Below are 22,986 nucleotides of genomic sequence, written 5' to 3'. Positions count from 1 at the left end.
AAAAATCAACCGGGGAAAAGAAAAAACACCCAAAGCCACAAATAAAAGGGGATGCGGGTGGCTGTGGGTGGACGGGAAGGCCCGGACTCCGCACAGCCCCCTGCACCGCAGGGACACGAGCCCCCGCGGCCCGTCCCCCGCTCCCGACCCGGCGCTGCCGAACTGCCCGCTGCCCCCGGCCGTGCCCACGCGTGGGGACCCGGCGCGTCCCGTGGACCCGCCCTCCGCCCCTTCCGATTGGCTGCGACCCTGCCGCCAGTTTCCCTTTCCTCGGGCGTTAGCCAATCGCGAGGCGAGAGTAAAGCGGATGGCAATCGGGGCGGTGCTTCCCGCCTGGATTTTCCCATTGGTGGATTTTTGCCATTGGCTGCCCGACCCGTGTTGCCCGGTAGAACAGTCACGGCAGGAGCGGCGCTGTGATTGGCTGACGTGTGTAGCGCTTGGCTCGTGACGATTGGTAAGAGAAAAGGAGCGGGGCGGGGCGGAGGAGGGAGAGTGCGTGTTCTTTTTTTTTTTTTTTCTCCTCTCACTCCCTTCCGCCTCTATCATTGGCTGAGGCGCTGGCCGGGCGGAATTTCCGATTGGTCATCGCACACAGTTGCTAGGCAGGAGAGGCCGCGCGGGGCGGAGCTTCCCCTTCCGATGAGTCGGCTCTGAGGTTCAGTCAGCGCGAAGCGCCCCGACCCGCCGCTGCCGCCAGCCTGCCCGAGCCCCGCCGCCCGCTGCCGCCGCCCGCTCTGAGGAGCCGCCGCCACCTGCCTCCCCTCGCCCCTTCCCCCCCAGCGCCATGGCCTCGGGATCCGAGTAAGTGCGGGCCGCCCACCGGCAGGCCGCGGCCTAGGCCCCGCCGCGGCGGCGCTGTGCCCAGCCCGGCCTAGCCCGCCTTGGCTCGCCTCAGCGCGGTGCGGCCCGGGCCGGGCCCGATCCGTCCCGCCATCCCGCTGTGTCATGCAGGCCCTGAGGAGGCGGAGGCGGTGCCGGGAGGGGGATGGGCCGCTCCCCGCTCGCCGCCACCCCCCCACTCCCCCGGCCGGGCCTCCCCGGGAAGTGTCGAGTCATGGGGGGAGGGCGAGGCCTGGCCGGGCCGGGCTTCCCGCTGGGCCCTGGCCGTGCCCCCGCCCGGGGCTCGGGGCTGCCTGCCTCCCGTGCCCCGGCGCTGGGCTAGGCCTCGGCCAGGAGGGCTTTGTCTCCCAGGTCCCGGAGTGGCTGGCGGGGCAGCGAGCGGGGGAGAGGCATGTTCCGGCCTCCTCTCACAGCAGCCCTCGGGCTGGGGCTGGTGAGTGACTTGGCATTAGCAGGGGCAGACATGTTGTGCCGGGCCGGCCTCTCTGACCACTGAGGCAATCGGCTATATTTTCGTCTCCGGTGTCTTGCCTTGGTCTGTTTTCAGTTCCAGACTGAGGATCATCTTTCATGGTCCTCAAAAATCAGTTGAGTAATTGTGGTCTCTTGACTCCCAGCCCACGCGCACAGGCCACTTTGTTGACCCTTGAGAGGAGTAAAAATAGAATCTAAGGATAAATTTCCCAAACCCAAGAATACTTGAAGCAACTTTTTGAGCTTGCCAGAGCCACTTTTGGTCCCTTTAGTGGCCATTGTTTATGTTCTCCTTGTCCTTTGCAACTTCTGAAACTTAGACGTGCTTGGTCCTACTGAGTCAGTTCCAGCAAGGTGTGCTGAGAATTCAGTGTCTGCACTAGAGCTTGTGATGAAAGTGGTGGTCTTGGAGACATAATTTATGGCTGAGTGAGGTGAACAGTGTCTTTAAAAAAAAATTTCTACTTTAGCAAAGTACTTCTCACCACATAGGAATCAACAAAAGTTACTCCGCAACTGGAAAACAGTTACTTTTCAGTTGCCATTTTTGGGTCAATGCTGCTGGCAGCCATCTTGCTGAACTGAGCCTTAGCACAGCAAGTAGCATGGGAAGAGGTGAGAGAGCACGGTTTCTGAAGAGATTCTTGTTTTCCTGTGCCTACCTGTCTGAACAGTGCTGAGGACTTGGCACGTGGAGCATGGGTATGAACTCACCGCTTGGTTGTCATGTGCTGTTCCAGTAAGTGGCTGCAGCCATCAAATACCTCATTTGCTTCAATGGATAAAACGTTTTATGGATTTTTAAAAAATTTTTGTTAATACCTACCTGGGGAGAGCAGTTCAGTCCGTAACGTGGATGTTCAGAGTGGTAAGAAACCACTGGCAGGTTTTATCTCAGAGGCAAACTCATGAGGACATTGATAAAGCGGCACACCAGCATACAGAAGGCATGCTTGCTTTCACTTCCGTTACTGCAGCTGGAATCATTTTGAGTCAGTAACTTTTTGCTGTATTTATAGCACAGACTTGCAAGAACAATTTATTTCTTTAGTGTAAGTGGTGCTTTGGAGGTCAGTAGCTGTTTTCAGAAGAATCGCTAATTGGTAATTACTTTCTGCTCTCACACTTCATACCATCCACCATTATGTGTAGCCTCTGGGCGTTATCACATGCTGAATGAGAGGAGCTCGGACACAGACAAAAAAGGATAAAGTGATGTAAGTTATAAAAAGTCCCCCCTACCCTTTCCTGATGTCAAGTGGGACTGTTAGACAATGTTATTGATGTCTTGAGCATTATGTGCAAGCTTGGCCATTAGCTGTGCTGGGGATTATGCTTGCATTTCTGGCCACTTGTCTGGGGCCAGGCTCGATGCATGTTTTGAATTTCCTTTTAATTCCAAAACAGCTCTAAAGCTACATTTAGTGTTCAGTTTATCACTTTGTTGAATCAGTGCAAGGAAGGAGCGAGAGGGAAAGTGTGCAACAAAAGGACTGACTAGGGGAGATGATGTAGAGTATTTGCACCAGCTTCTGCCTGACTGGAAACTTTAAAAATTACCAAGGCTAGCTGTCTTGTCCTGCCCTTCGCTGGAGTTTACCAGCACATGCAGGAAAGTTGGCAGGAGAGAGCCCCAACCCATGCCTTAGGCTTTCCTGTTTGGTATTTTCAGTTCAGGCTCTCTAATGCACAGATGTCAGGGATTGTCTGAGCGTGGTTGAGGTGCATTGGCATATTTTTGTTCTGGCGTCTCGATTACAGCATAAGGAACACCCAGGAGAGATCTGATGAGGGCAAACAGTCATGATAATAATATTCTAAATCACTACTGAACGATGGGCAGTGCTTGTCTCTTGAAGTCCTTACTCCTTGTAGGAGACATAACATCACTCTTCTGTGCAGGTGACATGTAATTTTGTTTCTTTGTCTACAGAACTGTCAGGTCAGGTAATAGAAGCTGACCCCGCACTTTTAGATGCCTGCATGCTGTATCTTGGAGATCTTTATTCCATTTTTAATGTCTCCAAGCTTTTAAATTGCTTTAAGTGCAGTAATGTACTGACCACATTGATCCAGCCCTCACATCTTACTTAGGAAACTGCAAATTCAGTTCTTCAGTACTAAAACTTTTGTCTCGCATTCAGCAGAACCAGGGGCACTTCTTGCTGTGCTTTTCGACACTGCTATGTGTCAGGAGGTATCTTAATTTATTTCCAGGCTTATATAGCTTGACAGTTTTGGGCGAAAAGCTTCCACTTGCTGCCCAGTTCCTCTTCCATTTATTTTTGTCTTGTTTTGCAGGCTGTTTTTTAGGCTGCACGGCAGTCACTGCATCCCAAGGGACAGCCACTTGGTTTCAGTGACAGTTCGTGTAGCCAGTCTGGCAGTGGTTTCTTATCAAAGGCCTTTGGATCCACATCTCATGTGCAGAGGGCTATGAGTTACATTCACACTTCAAACAGGCTAAATAGGAGTATTATTTCTTTCTGGTGTCCCTTAGCTGAAGTTTCAAAATCTACCAGCTAAATTAATTTCCAGTGTCCAGGAGCTAATTCCGAGGTAAGGTCCTTACAAGCAGGTTGTTGTTTTTATCCACTCTTTCAAACACAGAATCCTGTCTGACCTGACAATGTGTTGACTCAGTTTTCTTATTGCACTTAGTTTTCCTGGAAATCCTTTTAGGACTCTACCAAGACCACGTTTTAGATTGAAGATAGAATTAATGAACTTCTTACAGGATGTATCCAGCAGACTTTTTTGTGTGTTTTTGAGTTCAGAAAATGGATCTATAATATCTCACATGGTCATTGAAAGGGATGGATGTCAATGTCTCACCTCTTGCAGTCTTCAATGAAGAGAGAAAAATAAACTTTCCTAGAGCTAGCAGCCCAGGAAAGACATGTTTTATAGCTCTTCCTTTTGCTCACTTAAAATAATGTAATCTCTCATTTCCTACACATTTCATATGCTTCCAGGGCTTATACAAAGCTTGAAAACCTCTTGGAAACAAGCTGGCTGCTCTCATGGACTGGCTTGGTATTGTTCCTCCTTTTAAGTATCAGAGAAAGGAGCCAATACCGCATAGTCTGTCTTGGAAAAACCTCTGTCTTGAGGGTTGGTGGGACTTTGGGTAACATCACACTGTAGGTATGTCACCCCTGTCTGATGTACTTTTAAAAATGCAGTGAGCATGCCAAGGGACCACTGCTGCCACGGTCTGCCTTTGCGCTGTGTAGCTGCTTGCTCTGCCACGTCTGTTCAAGGTTTGATTTCTTCTGGTTATTTTGCCCCTAGAAGAGTGAAATAGAGCCAGAATATATAACCACCACTGTTGTCCACAAAGCTTCCTACTCTTTGCTGGTGCTTGCTGCTTACTTAGGACAGAAGAAGACTTTATTTTCTTTGTCAAAATCAAACCAAACTGCAAAGTTTTCTGTTCCGAACTTAGGCACTGGCACATCTGGAATACTTGGAGAAAGCAGTCAGTCTGCCACTGTTGTGATGCGCTGAAGTACAGCTTCCAAGAGCTCCTCAGGAATCAGTTGGCTCAAATTCTTATTTCTTTCATAGAGTGAATTATTTACTGTATTAGATTTTGAAGGAAATTGCTTCATCTGCCTTTCTTCCATTTATTTGCTATTTGATTTGCTCCGTTTTGTCAAGGCAGATGACTTATCTGCTGTATTTTGTGTGGTGTAGGGGGCTAGAGCTGCAGGGACTCCTGTGAAGGTATTATGGAAAGGTGCTTATGTCCTAAAAAGAAAACCCCATTTTTCATGAGCACTTGAATATTTCTACTGGCTTGCTAGGTTTAACTAATAGACCTCGGCAGGCTAAACTCTTAAAACTCTTCCTGTCAGAAAAGCTGCAGCATTGTCCTTTAATTCCTCTATTTATCTGGGATTTAACACCAAATATACTTGAACTTTTGTCTCAGTGGCAGTGTTTACATGTGATTTCAGATGAGTCTGACTAATTCTTTTAGGCAAAACATCTTACAGTCAGCAACATCTCACAGACCTCTTCTTTTCATAGATAGCTTTATAGCTATTTCCATTTGAGGCTAGTAAAGTAGTTTTGTTTACTGGCAGAAAAGATTGTCCTTTGAACTCGTGCAACCAGTGAATGGGAAAAATGTTCTCCTTTGTCTTACAAACCAGTATGGTTTCTAAAAGACAAGACAACAAAGAAACCTGTAAAAAATGGAGATGAAAACGGAGGGATGGCTGGAAAGGGGAGAGCAGTATCACTTAGACTTGTAACTTCTGTTTTCTTTGCCAGTTCCAAAGCGGATGACTTATCAACTGCAATTCTGAAGCAGAAGAACAGGCCTAATCGGTTAATTGTTGATGAAGCCATCAATGAAGACAACAGTGTTGTGTCACTGTCCCAGGTGCGTCATCTATAAAAGCAAAGCATTTAATCTGGTATTCTGCAAGCTATGTATTAACTTGAAATGTAACTTTGCAATGAGTCTAAGTATTTGTGTCAGCAGCTGCAGCTGTGAGGAGTGAGGGAGGGTTGTTTCCTGACACTCTCCTGTGATAAAATATACAGGATGTTTCAAAGCACCTTGCTTTGTAATTGGGTCCATCTTTTTGAAACATTCTGTACTTTGGTTCTCAACTTGTAAAATTCAGTTGAGTTTGTGCCCTTAGTCTGGCTTCAGGATTAGCTCTTGACCAGCACAGGAGGAGCATCTATCCTTGTGGATTTAGTATATCGCTTCCGAGATGCAGTTCTCCAAAGTCAAGTAACTCCTTCAGATCCTTGAAATACTGTTTCATGAAAAGCTTGTTCTAATGCTGCTACTATTTACAGGCAAAAATGGACGAATTGCAGCTGTTCAGAGGAGACACTGTCCTGCTAAAAGGAAAGAAGAGGAGAGAAGCAGTCTGCATTGTCCTGTCAGATGATACCTGCTCAGATGAGAAGATTCGCATGAACAGGGTTGTTCGCAACAACCTGAGAGTGCGCCTGGGTGACGTGATCAGGTGAGGACTTGTTTGCAAACTGTCGCATATCCCTGGGTTGCCTAAATAATTTGTGTGCTGGCTCTGAACTGATTGAATCAGAGGCAGGGTCTGCAGGAAGTATTCTTACATCTTCCAGAGGGCCCCACATAAATATTTTCAAGATCAGGGATCTCAGTTTATTTTTGCACGTGTTTCTGACTGTATCTGTATTTAGATTAATGCTAAAAATTTGTGCTAAAGATCTCGAAGTCTCTTCAGGACCTTCATGAGCCCAGGTCCCATCATTAAATTAAGTGGTTCATTTATCCCACTGTTGTCACAGTCCTTTCTCAAATTTACACTGTCAGGTGAACACGCAAATTTTTCATGTCTTTATTTTTAATGTCCACATTTAACACTCTGGAAGGCAGTAAGCAACATTGTAATTGATCTCGTAGTATCTGCCCTGCCATATGGCAAACAGAAGTTAAAACTTGATAGAAATGAGTGACAAAAACCTGAAGCAATCAAATAACAAGATTAAAAAACCCTGAAGGATGTCTATATTCCAGTTTTTGTTATAAAAATAATTTTAAAATTAGGAATGGTTAAAAAGTGTTGCAGGGATTTTGTTTTGCAACACTTGCAGAAAGTAGTAGGAAAGAACTGAAGTATTTATCTCGGCTTATTGAAGACAGGTTCCATTCTGTGATGGGGAGACAGGAAGCATGTGAACATTTCTTCAAGATAAAAATGGTAATTTGCAGGCTTAAATATGGGAAAGCTAACAACTCCTCCTCCTGAGCATCTTCCTGATTTCGAATATCCTGCATGTTCTGGGAAAATTGGAACCTGGTTGCTGACACTAGATATATGGAATAATCTTTACATGCAAAATGTGTTTCATACGAACTTTGTAGAAGAGAGGAATGAGGCTGTTTCACCCACCCCTCTACTACTTGAAAACACAAGTTTTAAACACCCCTGTGGTTGGAATAGAAGAACAGTGCTTTGAGTCAGTCTGTGGATTTAAAATAAAGGTGAATTGTTCCTTTAACCTGATGTGAGGTTACTATTGGAATAGTTTCTAGTGTGACAGTTCAGACTCTGCTCTCCCCCTCTCTGCCGGTACTGTGTCTGTCATGGTTCTCAGCCTTCCAGTTGTTTTACCGATTCCTAGCTTTGTTGCAAGGATCAGAGAATTTTCATACCCTTTGCCCTCAAAGTTCTTCTTGCTGATCTTTAGCTGCTTATTGTGTTACTGTGGCCTGGTTTCTGCCAAAATCCAGATTTATGCTGTGATTGCTTCCTGCTTGTGGTCTGTCAACTGTTTTCCTTCTGGGGCTGTGCCTCTTCCTTTACCTTTCTGCTGTGTCCTTTCTGTAAAGCATGTGATAAATAATGTATATATTGAGAGGCTTGAGCAAAGTAATGTATGAAAAGTTATACGCTCAGCTGCAGCTCCACAAAGACTTTTCTTACCTGGCAAAGCCAGTTCAAGTTTTCTGCCATAGCCTGATACTCTGGCCTCTCGCTTCAGTACGCTGTTGTCCCACACTGCAAAATCTGCAAAATAATAACTGTAGTATTTATTTTAAAAGGAGGAAGGGGCCTTCGGACTTTAACATGAACGTCAGCCTCCACGAAGTGGGACTGACAGACACCTGGCTGCAAGCTGGTGACCCCTGGTTGATGCTGTGAGAACCTTTGATCAGAACTGTGGTTGTCAGCAACAGGGGCTCTGGTCTCTGTATTAGGTTAGAGAGAGGAAGGAACAAAGAGCTTCTTCCCCCAGGTCCCTTTCCCTTGCAGCTCCTTGTTGAAACAGAAGTTAACTCATGACTCGCACAGGTCTTTAGGCTGCATTAGTAACTCACGAATGTGCCTTGGGGATGGCAAGGGGGGCTACAGAAAGCAGGGAGGTAGGAAGAAATTATGGAACTCCCCAGTGGGCTTGGTTAGGGCTGAGAGGAGTGAAGGAAAGTGTGTATTGTGAAGACTACCTCTTGCTGGACGTGATTTTTGTCAGCATTGACATGTTCTTATGCAGGTTGGAAGTCTCACCAGGGCTTTGGAGGGTCCTTTCTGGCATTTGTGTTGGCCTGGGAAAGGGCGTCACTGCCTTTTGCATGCAAGTCCAGCATGATGTGGCTAACGAGTTTTTTTCTGTTGCAGCATCCAGCCTTGCCCAGATGTGAAATATGGCAAACGTATCCATGTGCTGCCAATCGATGACACGGTAGAAGGGATCACGGGGAATCTGTTTGAGGTCTACCTCAAGCCCTACTTCCTGGAAGCATACAGACCCATCAGGAAAGGTAACAGTGCCTGTTCTTGAAGCCCTCGCGGCAGCAAGTGTGAGCTAGTCATCAGGCTGAATAAAGAGAATTTCGAGAAGCTAGCACAGATCTTTCCATTAGATGATCATCTGTAGAGTGAGATTTTGCTGGTGATGACTTAGTTTTGTCCAAATCTTCAGCAGAAAGGGTGATTGTTGCTGCTTGCTGGCAGAGCATCTCGGTAGTTCTCCTGCATCTTTTTGCTACATGATATGGGAGAGCATCAGAAAAGGCTCAGGTAGAACACAGGAGAAAATCTCATTAAACTAAGTTACTACCACTTAATGGGATTGGGGAGTTGCCCACATATTAGTCAATTGATTGGATATACCAATTGGAAGCCGGACTAAATTCACTTCTTCAAAGTAATTTAATTAATAATTGGGAGAGTGCTTAGAAAACCAAATACAATTTTAGAGTCGTTGTAGTAGCACTTCTGCTGGAACAAATAGGTTCTAATACAGTATAAACACAATTTGAAGTTATCTAGCATCCGTAGCCCCATTTAGCCAGGAGTCATAGTGCAGTATTTTATATTATTCTGCTTCTGAAGACAAACAGTCATAACTAGTAACAAACAGTTATAATAACTTCAAAATGAATTTTTATTGATTTAGGGCTTTTTGCCTGTTTTAGAAATGTTAAATTGAAACTGAATGGAAATGTGATTCCTTGTCGTTGTCTTTTGAATTTAGGCAGAGTATTCTTTTCTGTTGTTGGCTGGTTTCATTTACTGTTTGTTACTGGATGAAATTTGAGAACTTTAACTGCTGTGGTTCTAAACAGTGCTCGGATAGTCGCAATACCTGCAGCTCCAGAGTTTAAAACACAGAGCAGTATTAAAAATGCCAGCAGCATGTGCCTATGTAACCCACTTCCTTGTCCTCTGGGGCTGCTGGTGGCACAAGGGTCAACATTTTGCCGATGGTGGTTGCAGCAGGGTTCTGAAGTGTGGGGTTTTACAGGTGACATCTTCTTGGTGCGTGGGGGGATGCGTGCAGTGGAGTTCAAAGTGGTGGAGACAGATCCAAGTCCATACTGCATAGTGGCTCCAGACACAGTGATCCATTGTGAAGGAGAGCCCATCAAACGAGAGGTGAGCAGAATCCTGCCATGCAGTTCTCCTGAACACCCGCTGTCCAAAATCCATTTCTGTGACGGTCCTTATGAGCAGCAATGTTTGCTGTTCCTGTTTTGACATTCTGTGTATTGAACTGAATGGTTAAAAACTCCATTTTCAGGAGATGAGCTGCTGCTGAAGGTAGCCAGAGATACACTTCCAGCGTCCTTCCTCATGCTGAGATAGCACCAGTGTGTAGGTTTGCTGATGAAATGCCATACTTTGGCAGCAGTCGTTTTTGCGTCTGCTTCCAGATAACTCATGGTGGATTTAGATGCATCTTTTAATTCCAAAGTTCCCTTGATCCATAGCAGGGAGAGCTTACAAAGTTGCTAAATTTAATGCCACCTGAAAATAAAGCAGTTAGTACTTTTTTCAATGAGAAAATTGAAATCTCTGATTGATTGATTTAAAAAAAAAAATTCTTTAGTCCCTTAAGGTATCTAGCTTTGAGCATCCCAAGCTTGAGGCAAACTGAATGGCTTGTCTGTCAGGTTTTGGCCACCTTATTATTACAGAGTAGGGAATCTCCGAGAAATGAGCTAAGGTGGTTGTATAACTCATAAAGTAAGTGCCTTTTTACTACCTGCAAATTAGGATGAGTGCTGTTTTGTAGTTAGCCACCTTCTGAAAAATTCACATCTATGTGACACTTGTGAGACCATGGGCATCAGAGGAGTCCACTTTGGGCTCTTGAGGACACAGCAGAGACAAACAGGAGCAAGTTCAGCCAAGGCCACCACAATGATGAGAAGTTGGAGGTCAGGACTGAGGAGGGTCTGGGAGAGTGGGATGGTGCCTTCTGGAGAAATGAAAGCAAAGGCCCTATTGGCAGCTGCCTGATGTGAAGGGGTAGATGACCAGGCTCTTTGGAGAGCTGTGCCCAGGGACAAGACTAGAGGCAATGGCATAAGCTGGATCAAGGGGAATTCCTAGTAGATACTAGGAAGAAGAGCCCAGAGAGGGCAGGAGTGTGCAAACATGGAGACCTTCAATGCTCGGTAGTGCCAGACCCTGAGTGACCTGCGTGAGGTAGTACTCCCTGTTTTTTGGGGCTTGAACTGAGCTGGACCTGACATTCCGTGTTGTGTTGTTTTGTTCTTTTAATGTGGCCAAATGTTATCAATAAGTAAGGCCAGTAGAGATTTGCACAGCCATGAGTTGAATGGATGCTGTAGAGCTACACTGGAAGAGTTGGTTAGAGTTGATCTTATCCACATGTCTGGATCTTAACATTCTCTGTTAATCTGAGTCAATCCGAAAAAAACCCACTACATCTGAGACCTGTATGACGGCTAGTTAGAGATCTCAGGTGGTTAGATCTCACAGTTTAAGGAATAAGTTTATATACTGAACCTCATTGTCTGTTGCTGTCTTTGTTAGGCACATCAGAGGGTCACAGAGCTTGTTTTGCACTAGAGTCTGTAGGGAACCTGGCAGCAGAGGCTGTCATTCAAGAGGGTGGGCTTCAGTGAGCTCTAATTATGTGCAGGCAATTCCCTCCGCGTGTCTGGGAAGACAGAGCTAAGAAACAATTGTGGAAGACACCAGGAAGACTTGAAAATTAGAATCTCAAGACAGCAAAGAAATGGCTGTGAGCAAAAATCCAGATTCCCAGGTTCTGTAGGCTGGAAGGTGTTGCTGAACTATTGTTTCCACTTAATGTTTAATATATTTCCTTCCGGATAGGATGAAGAGGAGTCACTGAATGAAGTGGGCTATGATGATATAGGTGGCTGCCGCAAGCAGCTGGCTCAAATCAAGGAGATGGTGGAACTTCCCCTCCGACACCCTGCACTGTTCAAGGCCATAGGGGTGAAGGTAAGTCCGATGTGTACCAGGTGGATGAGTGGGCTTGCTCTTGCAGATGGCTCTTGACCTCAGAGGTTTATGAGGCATTGGTGGGGTCAATAAGTAACTTGTGGGGGGTAATTTTAATGCCAGTGTTAGGAAAGTATATCCTCATATGTTCTGGACACAGATTAAAGTACTGGCAACTTGTAAATTGAAGCAATGCTTTGAATCAGCTCTGTCAGTTACTGGCAAGGTTTCTGTTCTTGTGTCATGCAAAGTAATGAGAGTGTTGATAGCAATGCTGGAATGGCAGCTGTTGCATGAGTTTGCATAGCAATTTCGGACTGGCTTTGTCAAATGCTTACATTTTCCATGTGAAGCTACTTAGGCATTCAGATACCAGCTCACCAATTAAGTCCCTTGCCTTTGTCCTCAGCCTCCACGTGGGATCCTGCTGTATGGCCCTCCTGGCACTGGTAAAACTCTGATTGCCCGAGCGGTGGCCAACGAAACGGGGGCTTTCTTCTTCCTGATCAACGGTAAGTTTTGTGGCTGCATTGGCCCCAGATCTGCTGTGTGCCTGTTCATCCATTTTACAGTAATGATGGTGTTAAAAGGGCTTGTAGCGCCACGTTGTCTCCCTGACATCCTTCCTTACCTCTTTCAAACATGCCTCTGGGGACACTTGAAGGCCATTTTTGTGGAAGAATCTGTAGTGGCACTTCCCTTAAGCCTGCTTGTGTTGTAGCAGGGTGGTTGGAAGGCAGCTTTGCGATGCAGGAACTTGGAGTCCGTCTGTCTGTGTGTTCATTTGTGTTGGTCAGGGCAGAGATGGGAGTGAAGTGCTGAGATTATTGTAATGATATGGGTGCAGGACACTTGCTTCTGTTGCTGCCACCATATTTCATTCAGAGTAGAAGCTGGTCTGCTGTGAATTTGTCTTTCCCTTCAAGTAAAGCACAAGGCCTGTTTGTTTCACATAACATTATCTGGGAGGAACTTTCCTGAAAGCTATAATGAGTACCTTGGGACTTAGCTACAAGTGACAGAACATCCTATTGATAACTCTTACCTGTAGCAGCTGAGTTGGTTACTGCTTTATGTCCAGGAAGGACCAGATTCTGAATTTTCCTTGCTGCTTCTCTGTCCCATTTTACAGTCAGTGCTGGAATAACTGAACATTTTTACTAAAGGAATGCTGCTTTTCTTTTCTGATTTCAATCACATAGGGCCCTGAAGGTGATAGCAGAGAAGTGTATAGCACAGCATAGCAGTGACGAGCAGTAGGGAAGTGACTTGCTTTGTATCTCAAGATATCAGATGCAAATGGGCTGGTTTTAACCATATGTCGCCCTTGTCATATTCTTCCAAAAGTGTGTGAAAGCTGTCACTGAATGCTAATGAGCCAGCCTTTTCTTTAGACGCTTGTACTTCTATTGCATAATAAAAAATAACACTGTCAGAGTTAGTGATGTGTTCCTCTGTCTGCTCGTCCCAAGCCTGGAGCTGCAGGCAGTGTTGTAGTCAGAGCTGGTATGAACTGGTGAGTTACCTGTAATTAGAGACTGTTAGTACCTGCCTATACCAGTGGCTCAGCAGCTGGCGCACACTTCAGTCAGCTCGCAGCTTTGCACTCCTGAAGGTCAGGTTTCTTTTTCTTGGCTCTTACAGAAGCATACTTTCTCTTCATTACCACTCCCATCAGCATGATGGAAAAATCTGTAAAAACAGAATAAATCTAAGCCTGCAGTAATGTTCAGCAGTTGCTGGAGATCTCAGAGGAATGCTGTCCTTCCTTCTGGGATTAATGTGCTTAGTCATTGCAATTTTTGTATTTGTTTTGTGAGGAGAGATGGGCTTTGGCTTTTTTTTTTCCCAGCTCATTTATAGGATCTTACAGAGGTAAATGTGTACTTGTGTAATGTAAGCTGAAGGCAGCTTCAGTATCTTATAGCTTTTTCCTTCCCTACCCTGACGATTCATCACCATATAATTTGGTTGCTTCCCTTGCAAGCCAGGACTGGCATTAACAGTGTGTGGTGGCACATTACAGAGAAGCTCCACCAAGTGTGAAATAGGGTAAGGAAAGAAGCAGCTAAAGGTAGCTCATTCACTAGTGCTGCATTCTGTTAGAGTAAACTGAAAACAGAGAATAATGATAGAAAGTAACTCTGCATGCCGTTCTTGCCTATTCAGCTGCAAATTTAGTGAACTCAGTTGTTGGTGTTTGCTTTGGCTTGAAATACATGTTCTCCCATGTGAACATGGTGCTAAAAAAATTCAGCTGTGTGCCTTGAGGCTGGCTGCCTCTCTTCTGGGTGCCACAGTGCTGCTGTTTTTCAGGTCCTGAGATCATGAGCAAGCTGGCTGGTGAGTCTGAGAGCAACCTGAGGAAAGCCTTTGAAGAAGCAGAGAAGAATGCTCCTGCCATCATCTTCATTGATGAACTGGATGCCATTGCTCCTAAGAGAGAGAAGGTAAAGAAAGCCTGTAGAAAGTAAAGAAGTACATCCTTTTTGTTAGCAGCTGGCTTAATCTCTGCGCTCGACTACAGGGTAAAACAGTGTTTATCTTGACGGTGGAATTCAGTTGGCTGTGAGAAGAATCAAACACAGTTCACGATGTTTCTTACTAGCTTGTGGCTGTCGTGTCTGCTTGCCCTGGTGCAGAATTAGCTCCTGTGCTGTGTTGTAGCACTTTTGGTCTATACACTGCTTTCTCTCTCCGTAGACACATGGAGAGGTGGAACGTCGCATTGTGTCTCAGCTGTTGACTCTTATGGATGGACTGAAACAGAGAGCGCACGTGATTGTTATGGCAGCTACCAACAGACCTAACAGCATTGACCCAGCACTCAGGCGATTCGGTAACCATGATTGCAATCTCCTGTATCACACTGTCATGATTTAACCCCAGCTAGCAATCAAAACCATGATAGCCCTTCGCTCACTCCTCCCCTCCGCCCCCAAACAGGGGAGAGAATCCTAAGAGAAGGGAGAAACTTGTGGATTGAGATGAAAACAGTTTAATAAAATAACCGAATAATAGTAGTATACTAGTACTATTACTAATGTAAATATAACAGAAAATAGAATATAAAATAAAAGATACTCAACGCAATTCCTCATGAACTGCCAAGCACCCAGTCCCAGGGAGGGAGCACCCTGGTCCTGAGCAGCCAGTCCTGGGGAGAGAGAGAAAAGACCAAAAAGGCAGAAGGGCCCAGAGGCCAACTGTAAAATGGTAGAATGGCAAAAAGCCGAACTAAAGGAGCTCCCGAATGGAGCAGGATTGGAACAGGTCTCCCCAGCCAGAAAACCTGGCTTTCGTTAAATATGAAGCATGACACTCAGAGCATGGAATGTTGTTATTGATTAGTCTGGCTGTCAGTCAGGGTCTGCCCCATCTGTGCCCCACTTCCTCGCTGCCCCACATCTGCAGATAGCCCAGAAAGACCTTGTCTCCCAGACAGCAACTAAGATAACAGTTGGTTCTTATGTTGTCTTTGTTCCAATTCAAAAGCACTGGAAGGTTACTTGAAGAAAATTCTGTCCTGGGGTGTTATTTTCTTGTTCTCAAACAAAATTCAAACAATGACCATGCTAGCTACAAAAAAGAGAAGTTTCTAACTGCATGAAGAAAATTAACTCTATTTCAGTCAAACCGGCACACACATACTTTGTGTTACAGGCTATGCTTCAGGGCCTTGGAAGGATTGAGCAGAAATTAATAAGAAACATCTTCTGTATGTTATGTAAACTGTTGACTTGTCTCCAGCGACTTCTCTCCAGCTCATTGTTTGAAATTAATTTCTACGCTTCTTTGGTATCATTTTTTGTGCAGTATTAGGTTAGAACTTGTAGAAATAAATATTAGAAGTGGAAAAGCATTCAGGACACACTGAAGAAGTAAATACTTAAGAGGGTGTTCATGCCTTATGTTGCAGAAGGCTCTGAATTGCCTGATTTCTCATTCTTTTGTTGATGAGAAGTCCAGTAGTTTCTGAGATTCAGGTTTTCAAAACTTTGTGGTGTGAATAAGTGTCTGGTGTATGACCAGTTGGTAAAGTCTGTAATAGCAAATCAGTCAAATGTGCAGGGGAAGACCGCCTCTTAAATGTATAGTGAGGCATTTGAGTGCACAGCTATGGCTAGTGGAAAATGATAGGTGTACACACCTTAGTTAATACTGCAGTAATATCAGGGTTTCCTGTCTCTCCAGTTGTTAGGGCAGTTCATGTTTTTCACCACTTGCATACTTTTATGAAAGTTCTGGAAAATTAAATCTCTCAGTATTTGCAGACTTTTGTGCTGAGGACACAAAGGTAGAAATAAACAGAAATGTCTTATGGTATGTGGGTTCAGGGAAGCATATTTTCCTAAAAGTGAGGCTCAGAAAAAGTTACTTAGCCAGCAATCCTCCGTTGTCGTATAATCTGTAGTTAATACAGTAGTGTCACTTTTTCTAAATGGCTAAAGCCTTTCCCCCTGTGGTCTTACTCTGCTACTGCGCTGATAAATGCTGGAGGGAAACCCAGAACTCTGGCATTTTCTGAAATGGCTTGTGTTTGTGGCTTGTCATCATGTTGTTCAGATAGAGGAAGGCAGCAACTGCAGCTCCTCCGGTGCACAAAATCAGCAGCTCAACATATGTTTTGTACTCCCCAGGTCGTTTTGACAGAGAGGTAGATATCGGTATCCCAGATGCCACTGGGCGCCTGGAGATCCTGCAGATCCACACGAAAAATATGAAACTGGCTGATGATGTGGATCTGGAACAGGTGAGTAGCATGGGAAAGCTTGTCTCTGCAGACAGATGTTCCTGCTGCTCTATTTTATAGTGGAAGAGTTGTTAAGGCTTGATTGCATAAATGTAGTTGCTCATTCAGGACAGCATAAAACTGGGTGAATGTGGGATCTCGGGGCTTCCTTCCAACTAGTTTCCCAGTGACCAAAAATCCACACTCGCTAGGTAAGAATGGCATGGCGAAGTGAAACAAACCTGCATCAGTCCAATCTGGAGGTGCCTTGGCGCTCTCCTCCTGGGTTGGTTTGCTGTGGCATTCTCTTTAAAAGCAAAGCAAGCCTGAAACAGCTCACACAGAGCTGGGTGGGCAATGTGGTGACACTGGACACCGTGTGTAAGCTGGATGATTCCTGTAATCTCTGTCCTGAATGAAGAACGGCAGTCCTCAGGCTTGCTTTTCTGCACACTGTCTGAATTCCAGTTGCAACTTGGATCTCAAGTAGGAGGCAGAACAGTGGTGTCTTTGCCTGTTAAGTATGTGGTAGCAATTGTCTTGAATCCACAGCAAAGCACTGATGTTCGTGTTCTCCAGAGCTTCGTTACGCTTCCCAGTGAGTGACCAGAGCACACGTTGCCCTTGCACAGCGCTTGCTTGTATCCCTGTGAGTCATAGTCAGTGCTCTGCTTTCAGGTGGCAAACGAGACCCATGGCCATGTTGGTGCTGACTTGGCTGCTCTTTGCTCAGAAGCTGCTCTTCAGGCTATCAGAAAGAAGATGGATCTCATAGACCTAGAAGATGAAACCATTGATGCTGAAGTGATGAACTCACTGGCTGTGACCATGGATGACTTCAGGGTAATGCAGGAGTACCCCTCTTCCTTTTGGGTGCAATGTTTAGTTGTTTATCTGGAGCAAGTGAACATAATGTGTTAGAATTCATATAATGCCATTCATATAATGCCATTTCTTCTAACGGTAGTGGGCTCTGAGCCAGAGCAACCCTTCTGCTCTTCGGGAGACTGTGGTGGAGGTGCCACAAGTTACCTGGGAAGACATTGGTGGTCTAGAAGATGTAAAGAGAGAACTCCAGGAGCTCGTACAGGTAAGAGTTTCCAACAGATTTTCACCTAGTCGACTTTAATAATAAAATCAATAACTTCTTCAGATTCCTGTTTGGGCTGTGAACAGGGTAAATGCCGAGGGGTTTATGGTATTTGCTTATAATGGTCTAGAAATACCATGCTGTTTCATCTTGGTGAACTTGGAGAGGAAGGTGTTGCGCAGCAGCATCAGGCTTAGTCTGCAGCATCATCTTGGGTGGGTGTTGTGCTACATGCAGCAACAGCAGCAGTTCTGCTGAGGTAGAGACCAGCAGCAGGACCACTGCTGAGGATCCTCCTTTGTGGTGGCTTTATATGCCAGGAAGTGGATGACGATTCTCGTTCAGAGAGCCTCCAAACGGCTTCCCATCAGCATTAGCACAGGGAAAAGTGAGAAGTAATTGTGAAACCTACGACAGCAAAGACTGGGACAAAAAGTCATGAATAATCTGTGGAAACTCCTGGTGGCTGCATTGGGATGGTCTGGGTTTGATACATTCCTGCTTTCAGCTGGCAACATAGAAACATCCTGATGGTGAATAAAATAATCTAATTTTCTGTCTAGTTTTCTGATGATAAAATCATCACCTATCTCTGGCCTCGTTGCTGAAGATAAATGCTCACAGCAGACACCTTGCCCGTCTCTGGAGAGCAGAGCGAATAGGACAGATAATGAGCTGTTCCCTTTTGCTTCTGCGGGGCAGAGTGAAGTTGGGTTTAAGTGTGCTGGAAAACTACCTGAACTGGTACTTAGTTCTTAGAGGTAAATAGGTTGTCGAAGGCGGCTTTCCAATTTAGTCATGGTGCTTTGCAAACCAGTGTCCTTTGAAAAACCAGTGGCACCAAGCAGGCAGGATCTTGTGTTTAACCCACCAGAAATGTCCGATGGTGTTTCTGGTAGGAGGAGAAACAAAACTGACCTGTAGAAAGATGGCCCTGCCCATGGCAGGGGTGTTGGACTGCATGGTCTCTGAAGGTCCTTTCCCACCCAAACCATTCTGTGATTCTAAGGTACAGGCCTGTTTTGGCTCGTCACAAGAGGTTTTTGTTTGTTTTGTTCTGCTTCAGTATCCTGTGGAGCACCCAGACAAGTTCCTCAAATTTGGTATGACCCCATCAAAAGGGGTTCTGTTCTACGGGCCACCTGGTTGTGGAAAGACGCTGCTGGCCAAAGCCATTGCCAATGAATGCCAGGCAAACTTCATTTCCATCAAGGGGCCGGAACTGCTCACCATGTGGTTTGGTGAGTCTGAAGCCAACGTGCGCGAGATCTTCGACAAGGTGAGTATTTCTTCTACTCTGTGTGCTGTGTTTCTGCTGAGGTACCTCCAGAACTTTGTCTCCACTGTGTCTGCCTTACCAGCCTGATTCTTGGTTTTTGTCTTTTGTGTTTTCTCCACTTGCACTGAGAGCAGAAGCTGCTTTCCTGATGTTTGGGAAACAAACTGTTTTCTCTGGCTGCAATTTGCATCTGTTGTTAGAGGATCATAACTGCCCCAGTGCCTTAACAGTAAGGCTAGCGTTAGGATGACATTAATATCCTCCACATCCCTAAAAACTTGCCTTGGCAGCTCATTAGCCACACCATCTACAGATTTTCAAAATATCCTGTGGGTTCTTGTTCTGCAGTACACGTGGCCTAGGAAAGAGGTCCTGCTGCTCAGTTGCCCTGTAGATAGTGTTGCCCCCTGTCCCAGAAGGTATCTGCATGGATTATCCTGCAAATTCTTGCTCTTGTGGTCAGGGAAGGTGCTGGTAGAACAAAGTTGGAAGGAGAGAGAGAGAAAACTTTTCGTCGGGAGGGAACTTTGGATGCCCTGTAGTCCAGCTGTTTCTCCAGACCAGGGAGATAACTTGGAAACTTGATGAGGTTGCTTGGTGCCTTGTGTTCTGAACATGTGCTAAGGTGGAGAGTGCCTGACCTCCCTGGGCCTGTGTGCTAGTGTTTTGAGTTCTCTCATTGGGAAGAGTTTTTTTTCTTTATTTCTGACTGGTTTTTTTTTTTTTTTGCAGGCATTTGTGCATGTAGTTTTTCATCCTTTCACGGCACACCTCAAAGAAAGATCTGGCTCCCATTTCTATATAACTACTCATTAGATAGCTGAAGATAACGACTGGATTTCCCCCTTGCATTAGATGTATCTTGCCTACTGATACCTGAGTGTCTGAATAACCAATTGACATCCCCAGGTCTTGCAGGGAACTTTCTAGTCCAGGCAGATTGGCTCCAGCTTTCCCTCTAAGCATTGGAGTTACAATGCGCCAGCTTTGGGGAAATTGATCTTGTTTTTTCAGGAGAATTTAATTGAGGATTTTTTTGTCAGGAGACTGTTCTGGAGCAGCTGCTCTGAGCTCTCTTTGCAGCAGCAGTGCTCTGCTACTCCTCTGAGCTGCTTTAATGGTAGGGTAGGCTTAGTGTGAGACCAGTGTGCTCCTTACTAGGTGGTGTTAACATGGACTAATTGTTCCCGTTTCCTTTTCGTAGGCCCGCCAAGCAGCACCTTGCGTGCTCTTCTTTGATGAGCTGGACTCCATTGCAAAGGCTCGAGGTGGAAATATCGGTGATGGTGGTGGTGCTGCAGACCGTGTCATCAACCAGATCCTGACAGAGATGGATGGCATGTCCACCAAGAAGAATGTCTTCATCATCGGTGCCACCAACAGGCCGGACATCATCGACCCAGCCATCTTGCGCCCTGGCCGCCTGGATCAGCTCATCTACATCCCCCTACCTGACGAGAAGTCCCGGGTTGCTATTCTTAAGGCCAACCTGAGGAAATCGCCGGTTGCCAAGGTAGGATCTGTGCCCTGACTGCATCTGATTTGGGTTTGCTGTGTGATGCACGTGTTCCTCACAAGCTGCGGACAGAGCAGAGGGCTGGTGACTGCTGCACGGGGTGCAGAGCTGGGAAGCCTTCGGTCCCTGAAGGATGGAAATAAAGATGTAGGGGGAAGCTTGAGCTCTGAAGCTACGTACCAGCGAAGCTGGGTGTTGGTGTGTAAGCACAGCAGGTCTTTGTCATGTAGTGGAGTTCTGCCCACATGTGGGAACAGGAAAGCCTGTTATGGCAAGATGGAAGAGATTCTTGTACTCTGAAAGAAAAGTAACTGTAGAATATGGGGGTGGGAAATGGAAATTGAAGAGGAACCATTGCAGTTAATTGTTGCTGAACTCTATTATAGACAGGAGCTATGTCCCTTGCCTGGGGAGCAGGCAGTAACGCAACTGATAGTTAACCAGAAAAAAGTAGGTGTCAAGTGAGAGCTCAAGCTTTTTTGTCTCAAGCTTACCTTTTTAGGTTCTGTTGGGAAGGAAAACTTCCAAGGAGGTTGCAATACTACCCCTTCAGTGGAGGGGAAGGAGGAGGAGGAGGAGGTCGCGTGTCGTGGTGTGCCTGTGCCCCATCTCCATTTCCAGTCTGACAGTGTTTTGTTTGACTCCTGATGCTGAGACCTGAGCAAATCATATCGTAAATCCACAAGTGCAGAGGCATTTACTGCTGCTTTGTGGATTCCTGGTGGGTATGTGGGGAGTGTGGACCCTATGTGTGCGTAATGTTTCCCAGAAACAAGAGCCTTAATAGCTGATCTTTACAAAATTGGACAAAGTTAAGGCAGCACCTTGGTACCATGGGGCCTGAAGACACCCCTTTTTCACCTGAGGTTGTAAGGTATTAAGGAGAGGCCTCTTTTTTTTTCACCAGGACGTTGACCTGGATTTCCTAGCTAAGATGACCAATGGCTTTTCGGGGGCTGACCTGACAGAGATTTGCCAGCGTGCCTGCAAATTGGCCATCCGCGAGTCCATTGAGAGTGAGATCAGGCGAGAACGTGAGAGGCAGACCAACCCTTCCGCCATGGTGAGTGGGGCACTCTGAGCTTTCCTCACTCATGGGATGAGCAGCCCACCTCTGCCCGTGGATGCGGTGCGATGTGTTCCCCTCTGCAACCCTCAGATGGGGACAAGTGGGCTCTCGGCGTGGAGCTGGAGCACTTTGTTCTCATCTTGCGGAGGCTGAGGCCCTCCTGGGGTGCCTTGTGCTCACAGTCTGCCACAGTGTCCCTCTCCAGCTGCTGCCTTGGTGGGTGTTGGAGCACCCTGACCTGGATTTGGGCTGTGGGTGCAGAGCTCGGGCACGCAGCTCACCTGGGCCCTCTCTCCCGCTGCAGGAAGTGGAGGAGGACGACCCAGTTCCCGAGATACGCCGGGATCACTTTGAGGAGGCCATGCGCTTTGCTCGCCGCTCTGTCAGTGACAACGACATCAGGAAATACGAGATGTTTGCACAGACTCTACAGCAGAGCCGTGGCTTTGGCAGCTTCAGGTAACCATGGGGGAGCGGGGGGAGGGCAGTGTGGCTCTGTCGGTCCCAGAGCAGAGCACAGAGGCTGCTTTCTGCTGGTTTCTGGCTGACAAACCCCTTTCCCAGTGCACTTCCCTGTTCTCCCCAGCGTATACAGCAGGCAGTGCACGACGTGGTGGGTGTAGACCATGCTGCAGGCCGGTTTTAGCCACTCTGTTAGTGCTCCTGAAGGTCCATCAACCCTTTTTCCTTTAACACAAGTGACAGCCAGCAGCCGTGTGAGCCTTTTACCATGACCTGCCCTAAGGCTTCATCCCACTTCTCCTGCTTGGCTCTGGGGTATTGGTGCGGAGGGAGGGGATGGTGCTGAGCTGTGAGGAGGCTTTTGAACGGCTTCTCTTCTCTCCCCTTCTGCGCTGCTGCACACAGGTTCCCGTCGGGTGGCCAGGGCGGCGCCGGCCCCAGCCAGGGCACAGGAGGCGGCAGTGGGGGCAACGTGTACAGTGAAGACAATGACGATGATCTCTACGGTTAACTCGCTGTCCTTGGTGGACCAAACTCCAAATCAGGCCATGTTGTACAGGGAAAAATCCGATGTTCAATGGACTCTCGGCTTCTTCATTCCTCAGTCAGAACAGTGTAGCTGCACGTGAGACTTTGTACAGGGAATGTTTTCTGCAAACACGGATCCAGACCGTTGTTCAGTTGGGAGGCAGACAGTGAGTTAACAAGGAGGGGAACCGACTTAATTTCTGAGAAATTTCTGTTTTAGTTTATGTGGCAGAATCAGCAGCTTTAGCAAAGGGTACAACGCTAGCCTGTATAAAAAAAAAACAACAAAAAAACCCAAAAAACACAAAAATAATAAAAAAAATTAAAATCCCACAAAACTCTAGCCAGGCCACGGCAGTTCCTTTGTGCGGACTGTAAACCTGTGTCTGTGCGCTCCTCGCTCTGGTGCAGTCTGTCTGGGTGTGTGCTTCCCTGCTGCCTGCGGGGTTGCTCTTCATTCTTGACACCTCTTAGCTTCATGTTAGTGGAATAAATTGGTTCGACGGTGTCCGTCCCCTGCCCTGGCTTGGCAGAAAGCACCTGCTAGGAGAGCCTGGCAGCAGGTATGTGATGTTGCTTCTCCAGTGCTGGCCCTCATCTGCATTGGCTCCTCGGGCTTATCCAGCCATCCCTGTCCTGCGAGCCCTGCCTGAAGGCAGGCGCGAGGGGGCTGTGGGACTGGCCGGGGGGTTTGTGCAGCGTGACACTGCTGTGGTTAGGGAAGAGAAGAGCGTCAGCACATCATCTCATGAGTCCTC

At 46.6% G+C, this 22,986-nt stretch overlaps 1 protein-coding gene across 1 annotated transcript; it reads left to right on the top strand.

Moving 5' to 3' along the window:
• The first annotated feature begins 627 nt into the window (after positions 1 to 627).
• On the top strand, positions 628 to 22,593 carry VCP (valosin containing protein). The gene is made up of 17 exons (XM_065655784.1): positions 628 to 804; positions 5,599 to 5,710; positions 6,139 to 6,311; positions 8,448 to 8,590; positions 9,577 to 9,707; positions 11,421 to 11,552; positions 11,962 to 12,064; positions 13,869 to 14,002; positions 14,256 to 14,391; positions 16,193 to 16,305; positions 16,963 to 17,127; positions 17,252 to 17,374; positions 18,441 to 18,653; positions 19,858 to 20,166; positions 21,077 to 21,232; positions 21,543 to 21,697; positions 22,106 to 22,593. Exons 1-17 carry the CDS (start codon positions 788 to 790, stop codon positions 22,209 to 22,211), a joined length of 2,421 nt encoding a protein of 806 aa, XP_065511856.1. The 5' UTR covers positions 628 to 787; the 3' UTR covers positions 22,212 to 22,593.
• The last annotated feature ends 393 nt before the right edge of the window (positions 22,594 to 22,986 follow it).

Source organism: Caloenas nicobarica, chromosome Z (assembly GCF_036013445.1).
Source record: "Caloenas nicobarica isolate bCalNic1 chromosome Z, bCalNic1.hap1, whole genome shotgun sequence".
Lineage (NCBI taxonomy): Eukaryota > Metazoa > Chordata > Aves > Columbiformes > Columbidae > Caloenas > Caloenas nicobarica.
This window is presented reverse-complemented; position numbering and strand designations above follow the sequence as displayed.